Here is a 17,989-nt window from a genome sequence, read left to right as displayed (position 1 = left end):
AATATGAATTAGAGAGTGGGTAATGAATGAATAAAGGACAGCCATGGGGATGCAGATTTGGCTCAGAGTCTAAGAGCACCAGCTGCTTTCTAGAGAACATGGGCTTGATTCCCAGCACTGATGTGACTGCTCACAACCAAATGGAATTCCAGATCAATGAGATCCTGATTCTTTCTTCTGGACTCTCTGGGGACCAGGCACAAACATGGTACATAGTCATACATGCAGGCACAGTACCCTTATATATAAATAAAGAAAACAGACAAAGGCAGCAAGCAAACATGAAGTAAGTGGGTAAAGGCTGGAAACAGTAGTTGTACGCATGAAGGACAGACCTGCTATGTAAGTGAAGTAAGGGTGACATGGCCAAAGGCTGATGTTGGCAGTAGGTGTGTCCCTGAAGCCCAGAGTCCCTCCTGCTACCTTCTTAGTACCCTTTTCTTGGCCTGGCCTAGCCCTGTAAACCAACAGCCCATCACTTACTCAATACTTAGCTGTCCTTGGAGAAGGCCACTGCCCTCTACCATCAGCACACAGTCCTTTACGCTCTCCGAGAGGGGGTTGATCACCAAGACTTCCACAGTGACTGTCACTCCTACCACTGCTGGCCCCAGCACCTGGAGAAGCAGCACCCACAAATTACCCAACATCCTCATCCCCACCTCCCTGTAGCCCATGAATTCTGGCTGGACCAGAGAATGTGGGTTTAGCCATATCCACCTCTGCATCCACACACCCTGTTAGACTGCCACAATCATCCCGACCCTTGAGAGATGAAGCTGGTGCCCAAGGCTCAGACCCCAGGTTTGGATGCCCTCCACCAGCTCTGCCAGCAACAGGGTGGTAGATGTGGACAGGAGTTACCTTGATGGTGATGAAGTCCTCCAGGGTAATGTCCTTCTCCACCAGGAGCTTCTCGCCCTTACTGACAAGGCACATGGCAGCCAACAGGATCTTCTTGTCTTCTGTCAGGTCTCCTTTGTACTGAGAGTAAGATATTGTGACTGGGATCTTCTTTTCTGAAAGGTAGAGCAGTTGAAGGCGCTAAACTCAAGGCTCTGAGAAGGTATTGACTTACCTAAAGGCACACAGCAAGAAAGACCCCACATTCAACTGGATTCAAATCCAGGCCAGTCAGTACCATGAGACTCTCAAAAAGTACCCAGACATCTGCACAAACTTCATATTTATCCAAGATGGAAATGCTTGATACACCATCTCTCCATCCCACTTGGAATTTATTCACTCTTTATTGAGTGCTTCTTATGTAACAGGTCCAGAGAAGATCAAGATCAAACAATGGCCTTCAGCTTCCAAGCTCATGAGGGGCCGCACCCTTGTAATGTCTTCAAATATTGCTTGACCATGAATGGTTGGCTTTAGTCAGCCCCACCAGCTGTGGACAGACATCACTGATTTTCCTTGCCAATCCTCTCAAACTTGAATTTCCATGGTCTGGATCTTCTGTCTCTCTCCTTCACCAACCACACACACCCTAGGCATCCTCTTCTTGTTCAGCTCACTATACACCATAGCCAGCTCTTGGTTCTATTTGGATTATCTTGACCACTATATATCTCATGTGTGTGTGCGCATGCTTACATATGCAGCCCAGACTACAATAGACTTTTGTTCTGCTGCTCTATTTTTCCTTTATGGCTGGCCCCAGAAGCATTGGGATTTTACATAGGGAAGATCCTTAAATGTTTCCATTAGCCCAAAGCTTTGCATATAGCATGCTGCTCCTATATGCCAGGAGGTTGATCTATATATTAAGATATTACAAGGTACATTATTTTGGTAAATTGTCATGTGTTGCTTAGCTCACTAAGAAGCTGGCTCTTGAAACTTGTTTGTCCCCTTCCCTATTTCAAACTCAAACATGTTGTCTCAAAGTGTCCTTCAAGGTCTGGGGACGGGCTGCCCAGTCCCTACTCTGTGACAGGGAGCAGAGAGAACAGCAAAATAGCTCAAGAGACACTGTGTCTTTCAGAAGAGTTGGAAGGCAAACCATTTCCAACAGATAATTTCCATTGTTTATCATGCAATCTGAAGGAGCCTGAAGTGGGAAAGAGAAGCCACATGTTCAGTCATGGGATGCTCAGCCATGGAGAGAAAGTTCAGTTGGGCACTCCTTTTGTCAGCCTCAGCTTTCCCAGTTGGTTTCTGCTGGATGATGGGAGCTGCAGAATTGGCGATGGTGTCTCTATCTGCTGCTATTTGTTCTTGCACTTGGACCCCTCACCAGAGGGGACACTACTCTGTTCTAGACTCTCTTGACTGGGTATTCTAGCTGGGTATTCTTGACTGGGTATTCTAGCTGGGTATTCTTGACTGGGTATTCTAGCTGGGTATTCTTGACTGGGTATTCTAGCTGGATGCCTTAAAGGGACTTGCCCAGTTGATTTCTGCTGAATGTTTAAAACAATTTTTTCAAGTTTTATTTACTGTGTAATATTTATGGGTGTTTGCACCACTTACATGCCTGGTGCTGGCTGAGGACAGATGGCATCAGATCCCCTGAGCTACAGACCAGTATGAGCTACCATGTGATTACTGGAAATGGAACCTGGGTCCTCTGGGAGAGCAGCCACTTGTCTTAACTGCTGAGCCATCTCTCCAGCTCCTTTGCTGGGATATTTTGAATGTCCAGTTCTGTCTCTGTCTCTATCTCCTCTCTATTGCTTACTTAATAAATTCACTCATTAAAACAGAACGCACACTATTGTAGATAACTCTGAGCTACACAAAATGCATATTTTCTGGGCTACCTTACTTCACTGGGTCACTACTAGAGGAATCTTTAGTACAACAACAATATAACTTCTGAAAACAAATTTTTATTTGACCAAGATGCACTAGGGCCTGGAAGCACTTTCAGGGATAAACTAATACAATCCTTAGAATCGACCCTGTAAAGATGCTATAGCTATTATGTCCAACTTAATCACAGTAACGTCTAATGAACATTTGTTCACTAGATAGTAGGCATTATGCCAAATACTTTACATTTATCATTACTTATTTCACAGTCATAGGTCATGGCTCTCCAAGAGTGATCCTGGGACCAGCATTATCAGAATCAACTGGAAACTCACTGGAATGCAAATCCCTGAGCTCCATCTTGGAGAACAAACATATGCCACCAGTGATGTGTTTGGGCAGAACATTGGCACCAGTCCAGAGTCCCAAGGAAAGTGGCCCCTCACAATGTGCAGCCCCCCTAAGTCACGGACTCCACTCACAGTTAAGAAATGCTGAGGCTTTCTCCCAAGCTGTGGTTCTCCACAGCACCTCAGTCAGCTGGAAGTCATAGACAGGTATTGAATATTCATCCAACACAGCAGATACACTTTTTTCTCAAGCTCACATAGAACATCCACCAAGACAGATCATATTCTTTGCCATCAATAACATTAATAAATGTATAAAATAGAGACAAGGCAGTGTGTGCCCTCTGACCATGGGAAATCTAACAGAAAACAACAACAAAGAGAACTGGAAAATCTAAAATGCTAAAAGAGTAAAGGATTTATTACTTAAAAAAAAGTCTTGCTATTTAACTCAAGCTGGCTTTGAACTTATTTATGCTCTTCCTGCTTAAGCCTCCTGACCACTAGAATTATATGTTTGCTCCACCATGCCTAGCTCAGTACTCTTCTAAAAGAACACTGGCCAAAGGAAAAAATATCAAGATATATATTTTAAATATTTTGAAAACATGAAAATGAAAATGCTTTGTGAGGAATGTCAAAAGTAGTGCTGAGGAGAGCGTTTTTATTATTCAGTCATTAAAAGGGGCAGATTTAAAATTAATCTAAGTGTCCATAGGAAACAAGAAAAATTAAAGCTAATACATGCTAGGAAAAAAAAGAAAAGGAATAAAAAGAGCTGGGCTTGATGGTATGGGTCTGTAATCTTAGCTGCTTGGTGGGCTGAAGTAAAAGGACCACAAGTTCAAAATCCTGTTAGGCCTATAGGTTCACTCAAGGCTAGCCTGAGCAAACCAGTGAGACCCTATCTCAAAGTAAAATGAAAGAGTGGAAGGGCAGGGATGGTGCTCAGAGTGAAGTTTCTGCAAAGCAAAAAGCCCCACATTCAATCTGTAGCATTACAACAACCAAGCAACCGAGCAGCCAGCCAGCCAACCATCAAACCAACCTACCAGCCAGCCAACCAACCAACCAATCAACCTACCTACCACCAACTAGCCAAGCAACCAGCCAGTCAGCCAGCCAGCCAATTAACCAACTGACCAACCAACCAGCCAATCAACCAACCAACCAACCAGCCAGCCAGCCAGCCAGCCAGCCAACCAACCAACCAACCAATCAACCTACCTACCAGCCAACCAGCCAACCAGCCAAGCAACCAGCCAGCCAGCCAGCCAGCCAATTAACCAACCGACCAACCAACTAGCCAATCAACTAACTAACTAACCAACCAACCAACCAGCCAGCCAGTCAGCCAACCAACCAACCAATCAACCTACCTACCAGCCAGCCAGCCAAGCAACCAGCCAGCCAGCCAGCCAGCCAGCCAGCCAGCCAGCCAGCCAGCCAGCCTGCCAGCCAGCCAATTAATCAACCGACCAACCAACCAGCCAATCAACTAACCAACCAACCAACCAACCTACCTACCTACCTACCAGCCAACCAGTCAAGCAACCAGCCAGCCAGCCAGCCAATTAACCAACCGACCAACCAACTAGCCAATCAACTAACTAACTAACTAACTAACTAACTAACTAACTAGCCAGCCAGCCAGCCAACCAACCAACCAACCAATCAACCTACCTACCAGCCAACCAGCCAAGCAACCAGCCAGCCAGCCAGCCAGCCAGCCAGCCAGCCAGCCAGCCAGCCAGCCAGCCAGCCAGCCACCAACCAACCAACCAACCAACCAACCTACCTACCAGCCAACAAGCCAAGCAACCAGCCAGCCAGCCAGCCAGCCAGCCAATTAATCAACCGACCAACCAACCAGCCAATCAACCAACCAACCAACCAACCAACCAACCAACCAACCAACCAACCAATCTACCAGCCAACAAGCCAAGCAACCAGCTAGCTAGCCAGCCAGCCAGCCAATTAACCAACTGACCAACCAACCAGCCAATCAACTAAACAACCAACCAACCAACCAACCAACCAACCAACCAACCAACCTACCAGCCAACCAGCCAAGCAACCAGCCAACCAGCCAGCTAGCCAGCCAACCAGCCAACAAAAGAAAGAGCAAAGAAATCATACAAAAAGAGAACAGTACAAAAGAAAGATAAAGGGAATAATACTAATCAGAGTAGAAACCAATGAACATTAAAGCTAAAAAAAAAAAATGTCAGTATTGAATATCAACCAAACCTAGTGGTGGTTCTTTGGTCAGGGGGAAACACCTTGAATCTATATAAAAATTTAAACCAAGTAAAGTGATATCTATGAAGAGCTTATAAAATGAGCTATAATTTAATATGAAGGGTGCACAGCATGGCAATATTTAATTAGGGCTATGCTTTTCAAAAGGCAAACAGGCAGTGCACATTTAGAAGGAGAACCTGCCAGCAGTCCGGAGGTAGGGGTGAGATAAGAGGCTATTTTTCTCTTTTGCTTTTTAAGTTCTTTAATGAATATGTATTATTTTGAACATGAAAAATGCTAAAAGCCAGGAGATGCTAATTTATTCTATTACAAAGTGTTATTTTGCGATTTAGATTTTGTGAACAGAAATGACAGAGCTAAAGCTGTGTGGCACCCTTCATGGCTTTTTATGCCCGTCTAAGCCCACAAGGTTTGTGGGCCAGGAGCTGCTCCAGGGGGTGACAGTAATTAACTGTGTATAGCTGTTTCCTTAGAATTCAGACAGCATGCGAGAGAAGAGACAGGGGCTGACACATGATACTCATAGACACACACAATGCACATATTAAGGGAAGATGTGGGGACAGAGACAGAAATGGGAGGCATCCAGAGATGGAGAGAGCAGTGCTGTATAGCTAGGGAGACAGAGAGGGACCATATGTGTGAAGAGTCAGGTAGAGACAGATGCCACGAGGAGGGAGGCAATTAGGAAAAGGATGGAAGAGTAAGCAAGTGGGATCCAAACCACACAAGAATGAGGTGTTCAAGGCTCACGAAGAACATCCCTGTCCAATTAACAACAACAAACAAAAACCAAAACCAAAACAAAAACAAAACAAAAAACAAACACACAAAAAACCCAAAGGTATAAAAATAAAAACAAAAGAAAAGAAAAAAAATCAATGAGGCCAGTTAAAATTAAAATTATTAAAAATCTTCAAACGTCCCAGGGCCATGATGGCATTTTGCAGTGAAATGTCAAGTGTGGCTCTTAGGCAAATGTCCCATCAAGAGAACATCACTAGCGTGGGATGAGCCATCCACGGTGCTGCCTGCAGACAAACAGCTGAGTGCTGAGGTGCTGGGCCTTGGCAGTGTTCTGGGCCTGGAACCCTAACCCCCAAGCCCCCCCCCCCCCAAGCCTCTAAGCCAGGCTGCCTGGGTTTGGGTTATGCTTGCCACACATGTACCAGATGAGACTTTGAACTCTGAGTGTGGGTTTACATCTCCAAAGGATGGGGCCATTGCTGGTACCTGGGATGCCTGTGGATGTTAGAAGAGTGACACAGAGCATATCCTGGGCACAGTGACATGTTCCCTCGATGTGCTTATTTGGTCTGTAAATAATCACATTAGTTGTGATGACTAGGGTATAAGTCACCTCACCCTCAAGGCCAGTTTGCCACCTGTCACTTGTATTGGCATCATAATACAGTGAGTCACATGACCACGATTTCCTCCTCTGACCTTTGGCTTTCCTATCTGTAAAGTGGGTACGAGTGGCAAGCACTGACCATAAAGCTTAGGGCTGGCCTTCTTGGGGATGAATGTAAATCTGGGACTCCCCCTCACTGCTGCTCACCTCCCAGCCAACCTGGAAAAGGAGGTATTTGGTCAGAGCCCACTAGGGCCCTCTGATCTTACCTTCTAGTGGCCCCAGCTTCACGGTGTGGGATTCACGCAGGATCTCTGCCACAGGCTTGCGGGTATAGAGGATGGTGGCGCCGCTCACATTGACTCGGACCCGCTGGGCCCTGGCGGTGAGGTTGGTCAAGCACAGAGCCAGCTTCAGGTCCTGGCCGAGCACCGGTGGCTCCAGCACTTTGAACTTGCCAGTGATGCTGGGTTTGGTGACCGGTTCCAGGAGGTCGTCGCGCCAGACACCGCGCACGCTGGCCCTGCGGATCCGCCTCCTCCTCCCCCAGGCTTCCACACTTAGCAGTTTCTTCACAGCTTTGCTGTACACCTGCCTCTCCTTCCGGGACCCTGCAGGGCGCTGTCACATTAGGAACAGGCAGGCAGTACACTCTTCCAACCCAGGTCCAGGCTCTGTTGCTCTGGGAAACCCACTGTCACCACCTTAAATTCCCACAGCTCTCGGAGAGCTCAGACCAAGAGTCATAGGGAGCCCTTTGCCAAATGTTCATCCATGTTCGCTTCTCTATTTAAATATACATCACAGTAGTTGTTATCACATCAGATCAGGAAATTTCACACACACACACACACACACACACACACACACACACACACACACACACAAATCAGATTTTTCAGCGTCTCTGACAGCTGGGTGCCAAGAGACTCGTTACTGCCATCATATAATGGGATGCTGGTTTTGGGCCAAGGCCAACTCAGGACAAAAACAAATAATAAAAACCAAACAAATAAATCCCAGGGTCCCACATTTTGAATTCCTGAAAGTCTGTGCAGATGGCAGATGAGCTCTCCTTGCCCACCAGCCTACCCTGATGGACCAGGAAGAGGACAAAGGGTGGTGATCCCAGCAGAGGTGGTAACCAAGGTGATGCTAGTGTCTGTGGGATTTGGGGTGTTTTCAACAGCAAAGTAGTTGGTAGACATCGAACTCCCTACCACAGAGGGCGGTGACCCCGTGGTAGTCTCACCGGATGTATGGGGCCTCAGACTATCTGGGCAGAGGCAATACCTGAAGGACATGCTCTGTGGACACAGCAGCTCTGGAGAGACTCTGGAACAGACTCACCCTCCTTCTTGTAACCAGCTAGTGTCACTGCTCTGGTTTGTGTTCAGGGAGCAGCAGAGACAAACTGATTCCAGTTTGAAGCAGATCTTAATCACTTAGGAGCTTGTCTTAACAAGCAGACATGGCTGGGCATATGGGTCAAATTACCACCCTGTCCAGGGGTCTGCCTCCCTATGGGAAAAGGAGCCCTTCAGGGTGCAGTATTGGATGCAGCAATGAAAAAACCTCCATTTGTCTTGTTTTTGTTTCCCAACAAACACAGGTTCTTCCATAAACTAGGGGCTAGGCTGTGGTAGAGGCCTGGGAGGTGACAGAATCCAGTGTCACTGGGCCTAGTCTGTGTCTCCTGCTTGTGCCATCTCTAGCACCTGCTACTGTCCCTGAGATCACTCTCTGTACATACCTTGAGGAAACACCACTCGCACATGGGAACCTAACCCAGAAGAGAGGCAAAGCAGGCCGGGAAGGCAGCACAAATGATGCTGAACCAAAGCTACTGTCACCAACCTCACATCTGGAGAGGATCTGGCCCCAGATTTTCCGTGAACTATCTGTGTCTCACAGACCATCATGGGGAGGCTGATAAAGGCCCTCACCTTCTGGATACTTGTAGAGGCCTGTAATGTCCACACGAGAGTCACTGCCCACTGCCTTGGTACTGATGCACCTGCCGATCTTCTTGGTGTCCGAGTACACACGCTCCCGCCTCTTGTCCTCGTGCCATAGCCAGGTGATGTAGTCTGCATTGACCTCCGCAAAGACGAAGGGGCCATCATGGGCTAGATGCACGTCACCTTCACGGATGGCAGTGACCGAGGCAGGACCACACCGGAACATACCTGGGTGGGAGGGATATCATGAGCAGTGTTCTGCCAAGCGGGGCTGGGTCCACCCGATGATCCCTACCTTCGCTCTCCTCTTGGGGAGTGGCATCCAGAACCTGCCAGCCATCATAGGATGGGCCCAGGTCCTGTCGTGCAAACCAGCTCTCATTCCAGACGTGGAAGTTCCTGCCAGAGACACACGAGCAAGGAGGCAGCTATAGACATACAGAGGCCCTGAGAAGGCCAGTTTCACCTCATGAACCACTTATTCACCTGGTCTGATGGACACTGTCACATTTGTGTGTGGATATATGTGTGCCACATATGAACAACCTGCTTTCAAAATGAAAGAAATACAACTGCAGGTAAGGCCAAAGATCTTGCCTCATGCCGCTCACACTCTCTGGTTAATGTAGGCCAGGCTGGTCTGTAGTTCCTTGTGTAGGCCAGGCTGAGCCCCTTGAGTGCTAGAATCATAATCTATCATGTGCTTCCAAGCCAAGCTAAAAGGCAGGATATCATAGAAGCAATTGTGTTGTGTGTCTTTACATATGTATATGTGAGTGTGAGTGTATGTATATGTGTACATGTGTGTAGTATATGTATGTACATGTAAGTATATGTGTATGTGCATATGTGCATATGTGTGTTTATGTGTCTGCATCCTTGAATATTTGTGTCTTTTTATGTGTATGCATCTTCCTACTTATATGTTGCTGTATGTTTTATTTTGTATGTTTATACATAATGTATGTATATATGTATGTCTCTGTATTTATGTGTGTGTTTTTCTGTTTGTGAATATGTGTGTAACTCTGTGTATAACCTTGTGTATATATGTGTGTCCATCCAATTTAATGAAGGAGACAGATAGGGAGCCTCAAACACTATAATAAACTATGCAGAAAATTAGGGGCTTGTTGTACCAGAGAATGGCTGCTGGAAACCTACTCTAGGTAAATGGTAACTAACACAAGGCCTATATGCAGATGAATTAGCCAGAGAAAGACCAAAGTGAACAGTTTTCTGGGTAGGGGGAACAGTATATACGAAGGCTGGGAAGCAGGAAATTCTTAGTGTGTTTATCTTAGGCCTGATAGGTGGGAGGGTGGGTAGGGTGCAGCTGTGCAGTCACCGTGTGGGCCCTGGTGAGGCCATCTTGACTATGTTCATCTTCCTATGTTCACGGAGAGGTCATGAGATTAGGGGTGGTGGTGTCACTTGCACAGGGTCACACAGAAGCAAGCATCAGAGGGAAACCAGACTCCTGCTTTGCTAAGCTGGGGTTAAGGGGCAGTGAAACTCCCTTGGGGAGGCCATTCTCACAGAAAAATACATTGGTAACTGTCCGGGAGCTAAAGGGAGGTGACAACGTCCAGGAAGAAATGTCTGTGTAAGGACAGGAGCAAGGGATTGAGCCCTTAGCACTGGGCCGGGCAGCTCCCAATCCCAGTTCTCAGTGGCCTGGGACCTACCACATGCTGTCTTCTGTCAGGTCCTCCAGGGTTCGGCCATAAGAGTCCACATATTTGTCCACACTCAGATTGCCATCGGTGTCGTGGGCTGAGTTGAAGTTGGACACCACCCTGGTTGCGATCCCCAGGCACCTGAGGACTGTGGAGTGGAGAACCTGCTGCAGGCTGCTCTGCCTGTCTGGCCTCAGCCCCTAGTCTCTCCACTGTGGAGGTCCTACATCAGGACCACCAAGTCCTCTGCACTCTCTCAGAGGGCTTCCATGGACGCTACTGTCACCCTCGTCTTGGCAGGCAGGCTCAGGGTCCACAGGACAATGCTATGTATCTTTCTGAGGGAAGCTGAGGAACACAGAGATTGACCCCTGACACCCTGACAGAGGCAGGGGGAGGATTTATGCCAAACAAAAGACCGAAATGCCAAATAAACGAACTGTTTGGTTTCTCTCTTCCTTAACCAGATTTCTATTTCCTCTTCATCAATGAAAACTGATTATAACATTCAAATCTATGTAAACCCATGCAAATTTAAGGTGTGTATGTGTGCTGAAAGGAAGTTTTTCCTTCCATACCTGTGCACATGACTCCAGCGAAGACCCAGCACTGGCCATATTTGACTGGCTTGTACCTGCCCTTGAACCACTTCTGTAGGATGGCCACACTGCCACGCCAGTTCAGTGGGTTGGTACCACCTCCATATTTGCCCTGCCACTGGCCTTGTACCACACCTCGGTCATTGTTGCTGTTCACCTGAGCAGAGAAGGTGTAAATCAGTCGCTGGGCAGGAATCCCCAGGCATCTCCTTTCATTGTAAACTCATCTTCAAGCTTTGGAATCCCAAGCCAATGGGGGGTCACTCTTTGCCTTTAAGTTGCCTGAAAATTAGGGCACTCTGATTTCTTAAAATATCAAGTGTGTGTGTGTGAGTGAAGATCACATGATTAGCATGCAAGAGGCCAGGGACTTGATCTAAACATCTCCCCTCTCCCAAAACTAAAAGACTACTTTTTACATTATTTATAATTTTCAATTATCTTCAATTTGGATAGTCTGTTGTCAAAAGTCAACTATGACTTGCGAATATTTCATGCTTTAAATATGTGTATGTTAGTTAAATTTGGGATCATTAGCAGTACTGTAACCATAGCTGCAGTCAGGTGCCTGTTGAACACTACTGTGTATGAAGCACTGTCTTGAGAATTTTAGGTCTAGAGGGTTAACTTGTTTTAAGTCTGCAATATAAATCCCTTTATCCTCCTGTATTTTTTTCAGAGGAAAAAAAAGTGAAATCCAGAGATTAAGGGACCTGCTCCACTCTATTAACAAAGGGGTGACCTATGAGTCCAGGACTTAGACTTGAAGCTTGTGTGGCTGTCACTGGGCTGCCATATGCCAGGTCTGGGATTCTTCACTGGTGTTCACTCTCTAGCCTCCATCATCATTCTAAAGTCTTGGGGAACTAGGACCACCTGTCTCAGTCAGGGTTTCTATTCCTGCACAAACATCATGACCAAGAAGCAAGTTGGGGAGGAAAGGGTTTATTCAGCTTACATTTTCACACTGCTGTTCATCACCAAAGGATGTCAGGACTGGAACTCAAGCAGGAGCTGATGCAGAGGCCATGGAGGGATGTTCTTTACTGGCTTGATTCCCCTGGCTTGCTCAGCTTGCTCTCTTATAGAACCCAAGACTACCAGCCCAGAGATGGCACCACCCACAAGGGGACCTCCCCGCTTGATCACTAATTAAGAAAATGCCTTGCAGCTGGATCTCGTGGAGGCACTTCCCCAACTGAAGCTCCTTTCTCTGTGATAACTCCAGCCTGTGTCAAGTTGACACAAAACTAGCCAGTACACCATCTAAGAAATACAGCTTTACTTTTAGAATCCCAAATCCCCAACCATGACCTCCGCACTTGTATGATCTTAGGCTCTCTCAGAGGCCCAGGAAATCTGCTATGAGACTGTATCTCCTAGACATGACCTGGAAGTGTCACTTCTGATTCCTCAACAGAATGGCTGTCTAAACTAGTACAACAGCCATAGACATGCTAGCATGTAAGGGAGAAATCGCATGGGGCCCACCTAAGACAAAGAACTCCAGACAACTGTGAGTGAGAGTCTTCCCTAGGGATAAGCTCCCTGATTTGTTATCCAGTACCACGTGGTCAGCCCTGAGATCATATACACACAAGCAACACTAAGCAGACTAAGCAGGCTGTATTTATATATTATATATCTAGGCATTGTGTATACATACACATACATACTCACATACCAATAACAATGGGGAATAATGAGGCAATGATTTTGAGAGGGAACAAGGGAGGCATCAGAGGGTCGAAAGAGAAAAGGTATAGTGATGTAATTATATTTTAATTAAAAAATAAAATACAATCCAAATAGTAGGCTTTCTTTCTGCTTTTTGTGGCATATGGCCTCCAGCTTATGATCAGTTAAAATGGGTGCTCCTTCCCTGGAGACGTGGGATCTGGGCTCATTCCCTTTTGTCAGAAATGTCTTTGCTTTATTGCTTTGATCACAGAAGTGAGATTACTGGCTAGTCCCAGTTTCTAGTCCCCTCCAGCCTAGAGGCCTGAGTGAGGTCTGGGAAATCCAGCAGGCATGGGTTGAGCAGGAAACAAAGAGCTACCAACTGCCAGAGTCAAAGGCTTAAGATAACACCTAACCACACTGGTCCTCTGAAGCCATTTGGGAACCCCAAGCCGAAGCATCCAGGAGCTGGGGCAAGCCATTCCCATGGTGTCCTGCCAAACTCTTGGCCTACAGAACTGGCTGTAACACAGGGTGTTTGATAGCATGGAGTTTGGGCATGGTTAGTTATGCAGCAATAAAGAGAGCAAGAGGTGAGACTGAGTGAGACTCTTAGGGTGTGGTGCTGAGACTGGTTTGGGGGATCCTTGAAGGTGGGCTGTGAGGATGGTAATGGCCTCCTTACCATGGCACTGATGATCCTGGTGACATAGACTGGGTCATGGCGGTGGGACACATCGGTGGCTGGGTCCTCCTGGTGACTAGGACTTCGGTCCAGAATGGAGAGGCAGATGTTCAGGATGTCCTCTTCAAACTGCTCCCAGAGAAGCTGTACTCAGAGGCAGAGTCTCATCCAGGCCCTCCCCCAACCCCACTTGATCTGTTGCATACATCTATATCAGTCTGCACCAACTCCCCCTGGGGACATTAAATTTCTTCAAAGGCTCATCCTGGAACCTTTAACTTTCCCATGACTCCCCATGATAGTTCTTGAGCCACATATCCATCTTACCCACACACTCTGCATGCTTCTATATGTTTTATGCATGCTTGGATCAGCTGATGACACTTAACAACTAGGATTTTTCCATGCAAATTTCCTCTGAGAATCTGGAAGGTTTAACAGCCCAGGCTCTCGCAGTGTAGAAGTGTAGCTAAGGGTGCTGACTCTTTAGATGGATTTTAAACTTCCAAAGTATTACTGCTGACCAGTCCTGGGGTCCTTAATGCTTTTGAGCCTCAGCCTGTTTTTAGGTGGACAGTCAAGTCCCAGGTGTCACCTGGAGCTTAGGCAGGCAGAGTCCTTTAGGAGAGTCTATACTCCCTTGATTTCTACCCCTAGTTGCTTGGGCTGCTCCCCCTTCCCCATTTAGGTCTTCCCTAACTCCAACAGGGACCTGAACCTACAATTTATCATGCCAGATGTGAATCCTTTCACCTTCTCTTGAGCTGCCTATCCTTGTATCTGAACTGAATATATATATATATATATAATCACTTTTCCTTGTCATTCCTTGGACAATGCAGTGCAGCTGTCTAGCATTCCTACTGCTTTAGGTATTAGGGGTGACTTAGAGAGACCTGAATACATACAAGTGTTCAGGCTCCACAAAAATCTTTCTCTCTTAGAGAAGGGATTTGAGAATCTGTGGGTTTTGATGCCTGCAGTGGGTATAGAACCAGTTCTCTACAGATAGTGGAGGGGACTCTCGAAGCAGAGTCCTAGTCTGGCAGTGTCACCATGACCTCGGTACTTGTTTAAAACACAGATTTCTAGGCCTGCTTCCATGTCTCCTGCAATCTTAGACCTCCAGTGACTCTAATGCATGCTCATGTTTGACAATCACTGGTTGAAGCTATTTATATTTCGACACAGAACTGACTTCTACTTCCAAACTGTATCTAATGTAGCTCCCCCTTTCCAATGGTCCAGGTCAGGCCTTGGCACAAGGGATGGTAGCTGAGTGAATGAATGAATGGATTTGCTTGCCTTAAGAGTTGGCCCAGGTTGCCTTTCCTAGGAAGAGGTGGGCAGACAGAAGTCCCCTAGGCTGCCTTCACCACACCCCAGCCCCAGTCTACCCCATCTGGTTGTGCCCCTGATACCCCAGCCCTGGTCCACCCCATCTGGTTGTGCCCCTGAAGACCTGCCCGTAGTTCCAGCCCTGGGCTCGGATGTGCTTCTCCACGCCTCGGAAGATGACGCCACTGTCGTTAAGCACGTACTCCTGCCTCTCTTCCTCTGAGTCCAGAAACACATCGTCCTCTGAAAAGCAGTCAGCAGACCTATGTGTTCTTACTGTCCTGGGAGGAGCTTAGCAATATGGCAGAGCCTGGAGGCTGACCTGGTCTGGACAGGGCAGGGGGCTTACTGGCTCCATGCCTCTCTCTGCTAAGACTCACTTTTTCTGGATAGTTTTTCCCCCAAGCAGGACCTAACCCCTAGAATCCTGGTATGTCTGATGTTCCACCTTGATGCCAGTGGCAGCCTTGTATTTTCTGAACATTAATAAAGTCCTGATTATAGCTGCCTCTTGCTGAGGCCTTGTGAGGCGACTTGTATGTTGCAGTGCCAGCCAAACAAATTTCTGCCACATCTACAAGGTTAGTTCTGTTATTCCCACCTTGCAAGGGTGGAAATTGAGGGATGCAGGTTAGTAGACCTGACTGACACCCCACCACCACTGCTATTGCCATAACCCACCCTTGAGCCTCTCCACTTTTCTCAACCCCTGACTGGCCTCTTACATCAGAAACCTCCAGCTTCCTGCCTCTCTCTAATGGCTCTATTGTCATGTCTGACTCTGGGGACCTCTGCCTGATCCCAGCCCTTGGTTTGGCTTTGTCTTCCTATCCCTTGACTTGCTTCCAAGCCTCCATTCCCCACCCCCTGCCTGCCCAGCCACAGGTGGACCTGGCTTTGAGGATGGCTTCCAGGGGACCCTTGGTCTCAGATGTGGCGGTTCCTACCTGGGCACCAGGGATTGAACAGGAGAATAAACTGGCCCAGCTTTCGGTCACTGTGTTTCCTGCGGGAAGAGGGCCTGACACTCAGCAGGTATCGGCCAATGACTGCATTGGAAGGGCTCGAGAGGCTGACGGTGATTGTGTTCTCTGTCTGTTCCTCTTTTGCAGCTGTCCAAGTGTCCCCTATTTCTAGCTCTGCTGTCTGGAATACGGCTTTGGTGTGGAGAGCCTCGGATGCGTGAGGTCCTGGCAGGAAGGATCAAGAGAGTCTGTCTCCTAAAAGTGTTCGTTTAGAGAAGAGGAAAAGCTATAGGTATAGAAGCCCAGACTTCATCTCCCAAATGTTGGGAGACAGTAAAAGGAGGGACTGGTCAAACTCAGGAAGCCCTGGGACAGAGTGGGCACCTCTCAGCTGCCCTGACTCCCAACCATCCCTTGGGCAGAGGAGGAAGTGGCAGCTGGCTTTTTATCTGGCTGGAAAAGCAAAGGAGATTCTCCATGCTCATAATGAGCCCCGAATTCCTTCCTATGCACAGGGCTCCAGTGAGGTCACCCACCCAGCTGGCTGCTATAGGCAGGTGACATTTTCTACCTTTCCCCTAGGAACTGTTATCAGAGGCCCTCAGGATTCAGCCCACTTCCCAGAGACTCACTTTTTCCTAAAGCCCAGGCTACTGACTAAAGGATCTCCAGTTACTGGCCATAAAATCGGTAGTCTGTGGGCCACCAGGGTTCTGGCAAGGCCACTCACCTGTCTCCACGGTGAAGATGAGGGCCTCCTCGCTGTCCAGGACTCTACTCAGATCCAGGGTGAGACTGAATAACTGGCCTCTTCGAACCACCAGTTCAGAGCAAGGGTAATCTTGGGTGTGGTGGGCAGCACCATTTTTCGAATGCTGCCAGTCGACCTTGGTGATTCTGACCCCTGAGCAGGAAGAAGAGAGAAGTGAGTTAGGCCAAGCTTCTGAGGCAGCTTCCTCTGTCCCTGACTTCTGAGGCAGCTTCCTCTGTACCTGACTTCTGAGGCAGCTTCCTCTGTACCTGACTCTGTCTTCCACCTGCTTCATCCTGCCAGTGCGGATCCATCTGTTCATGACAGGCTACTGGTTTTTGTTATCGACAGTACTTGAAGTCCTTGTGATACTAGGCCTAGAATCTCAGTAGAGGTAGGCAGATTTCTGTGAGTGTGAGCCAGCCTGGTCTACAAACCAAATCAAAATAAACCAACGCTCCCCACCCTCAATACAAACAGGATGGGGATAATGATGTCACAGGAGTGGTCATGAGGACAACATCTTCTCATTTAGAGTACTCAAAACATGAGAAAAAACAATAATTTGTCATTATGTTCCAAATGAGCAGGGACATCACCTGAGTTGAGTCTACACTTGGCTAATTACTATTTAGCCATACATACTGTTAGGGGCATGGGAGCTGAAAGGACAATGAAAGAGGGGCAGACTAAAGAGTGACAAATGAGACTTCCTTGGGAAGGTAGCATTGAGGATAAATCTTCAGTTGGTAGAGCCACTCTAGGTGTCAGAATGATGAATCTGACCTCAATCCCAGAACCCTCATCCTTTATCTATTTGAGGTCTATTTGTTTGGGTATAGAGTGACTGACTGAGTACCTGGGACCCAACAGTCTACAGTAACTTTTGATAGTTTAGGAAAACCTGCTATGACGGTCGATTGTTGCAAGAGACCACCAAAGCTTGGAGGGAGACGAGGAATAGGCTGTGTTACATGTATATCCATGTACACTGTTGTATAGTACATTCCTTCTTCTATTCCCCGCCCCTGCCCCCTGCTTCCTGTCCACCTCAAAAGGAACAGCTCTCTTCTGTCACATATTCTTGACACCAAGATGTCTCCCTCAGGCACATGTACAGCCAAACTGAATCCTCTATTGTATGATATTTGATCACACTGTGAACCTCGAGATTCTGTTGTTTACTAGAAAAAAAACTTTTTTTAGTTCTGGTGTGTCTAGTTTATGTATGGACTCATAAAGATCTAATTTCACCTTGATAAACAGAAAGGGGGAAGCTGAAAGACACTAGATTATAGAAAAAAACTGCTGAATTAGATCAATTTGTATACTTTAAAGATGTTTTAACATCAGGATGGAAGTCAGTCAGAGGATGTATTACATTGGGGACGAAGTTTTTTTTTTTTTTTTTTCCCTCTGTATTTCCACAAGTGATGAAAGACTACAGGTCGTATCAAAATTGATAAAGATCCAATCTAAGTATGAGCAACTTCCACATGAAAGGCACAAGGAAGAAAGAGACAAAGACAGCAACTCAGACAAACAAGGAAAGCAGATCCCCCTTGCATAGGGAGAGCTCAACAAGCTGAATGGAAAAGA

The 17,989-nt window shown here is 47.1% G+C and overlaps 1 protein-coding gene across 5 annotated transcripts in view; it reads right to left on the bottom strand.

The window, feature by feature from the left end:
* Tgm6 (transglutaminase 6) overlaps positions 1-17,989 on the bottom strand; it is a 41,818-nt gene that overhangs the window by 1,941 nt on the left and 21,888 nt on the right. For 3 of the 5 annotated variants that reach the window (NM_001289748.1, NM_001289747.1, NM_177726.4), the window contains 11 exons: positions 16,370-16,543; positions 15,622-15,864; positions 14,799-14,917; positions 13,337-13,465; positions 10,951-11,128; positions 10,382-10,520; positions 8,989-9,092; positions 8,679-8,921; positions 7,002-7,343; positions 865-1,019; positions 484-617 (listed from right to left, as the gene is read on the bottom strand). In NM_001289748.1, coding sequence (NP_001276677.1) covers positions 484-617; positions 865-1,019; positions 7,002-7,343; positions 8,679-8,921; positions 8,989-9,092; positions 10,382-10,520; positions 10,951-11,128; positions 13,337-13,339 — 1,298 coding nt within the window. In that variant the 5' untranslated portion in view covers positions 13,340-13,465; positions 14,799-14,917; positions 15,622-15,864; positions 16,370-16,543. Of the gene's footprint in view, positions 1-483; positions 618-864; positions 1,020-7,001; positions 7,344-8,678; positions 8,922-8,988; positions 9,093-10,381; positions 10,521-10,950; positions 11,129-13,336; positions 13,466-14,798; positions 14,918-15,621; positions 15,895-16,369; positions 16,544-17,989 lie in introns of those variants that run through there. The other 2 variants (XM_017318203.2, NM_001289749.1) reach the window with 2 other exon arrangements.

This window comes from Mus musculus, chromosome 2, assembly GCF_000001635.26.
Source record: "Mus musculus strain C57BL/6J chromosome 2, GRCm38.p6 C57BL/6J".
Classification (NCBI taxonomy): domain Eukaryota; kingdom Metazoa; phylum Chordata; class Mammalia; order Rodentia; family Muridae; genus Mus; species Mus musculus.
Note: the sequence above shows the minus strand (reverse complement) of the source record. Positions and strands in the feature narration are given on the sequence as shown.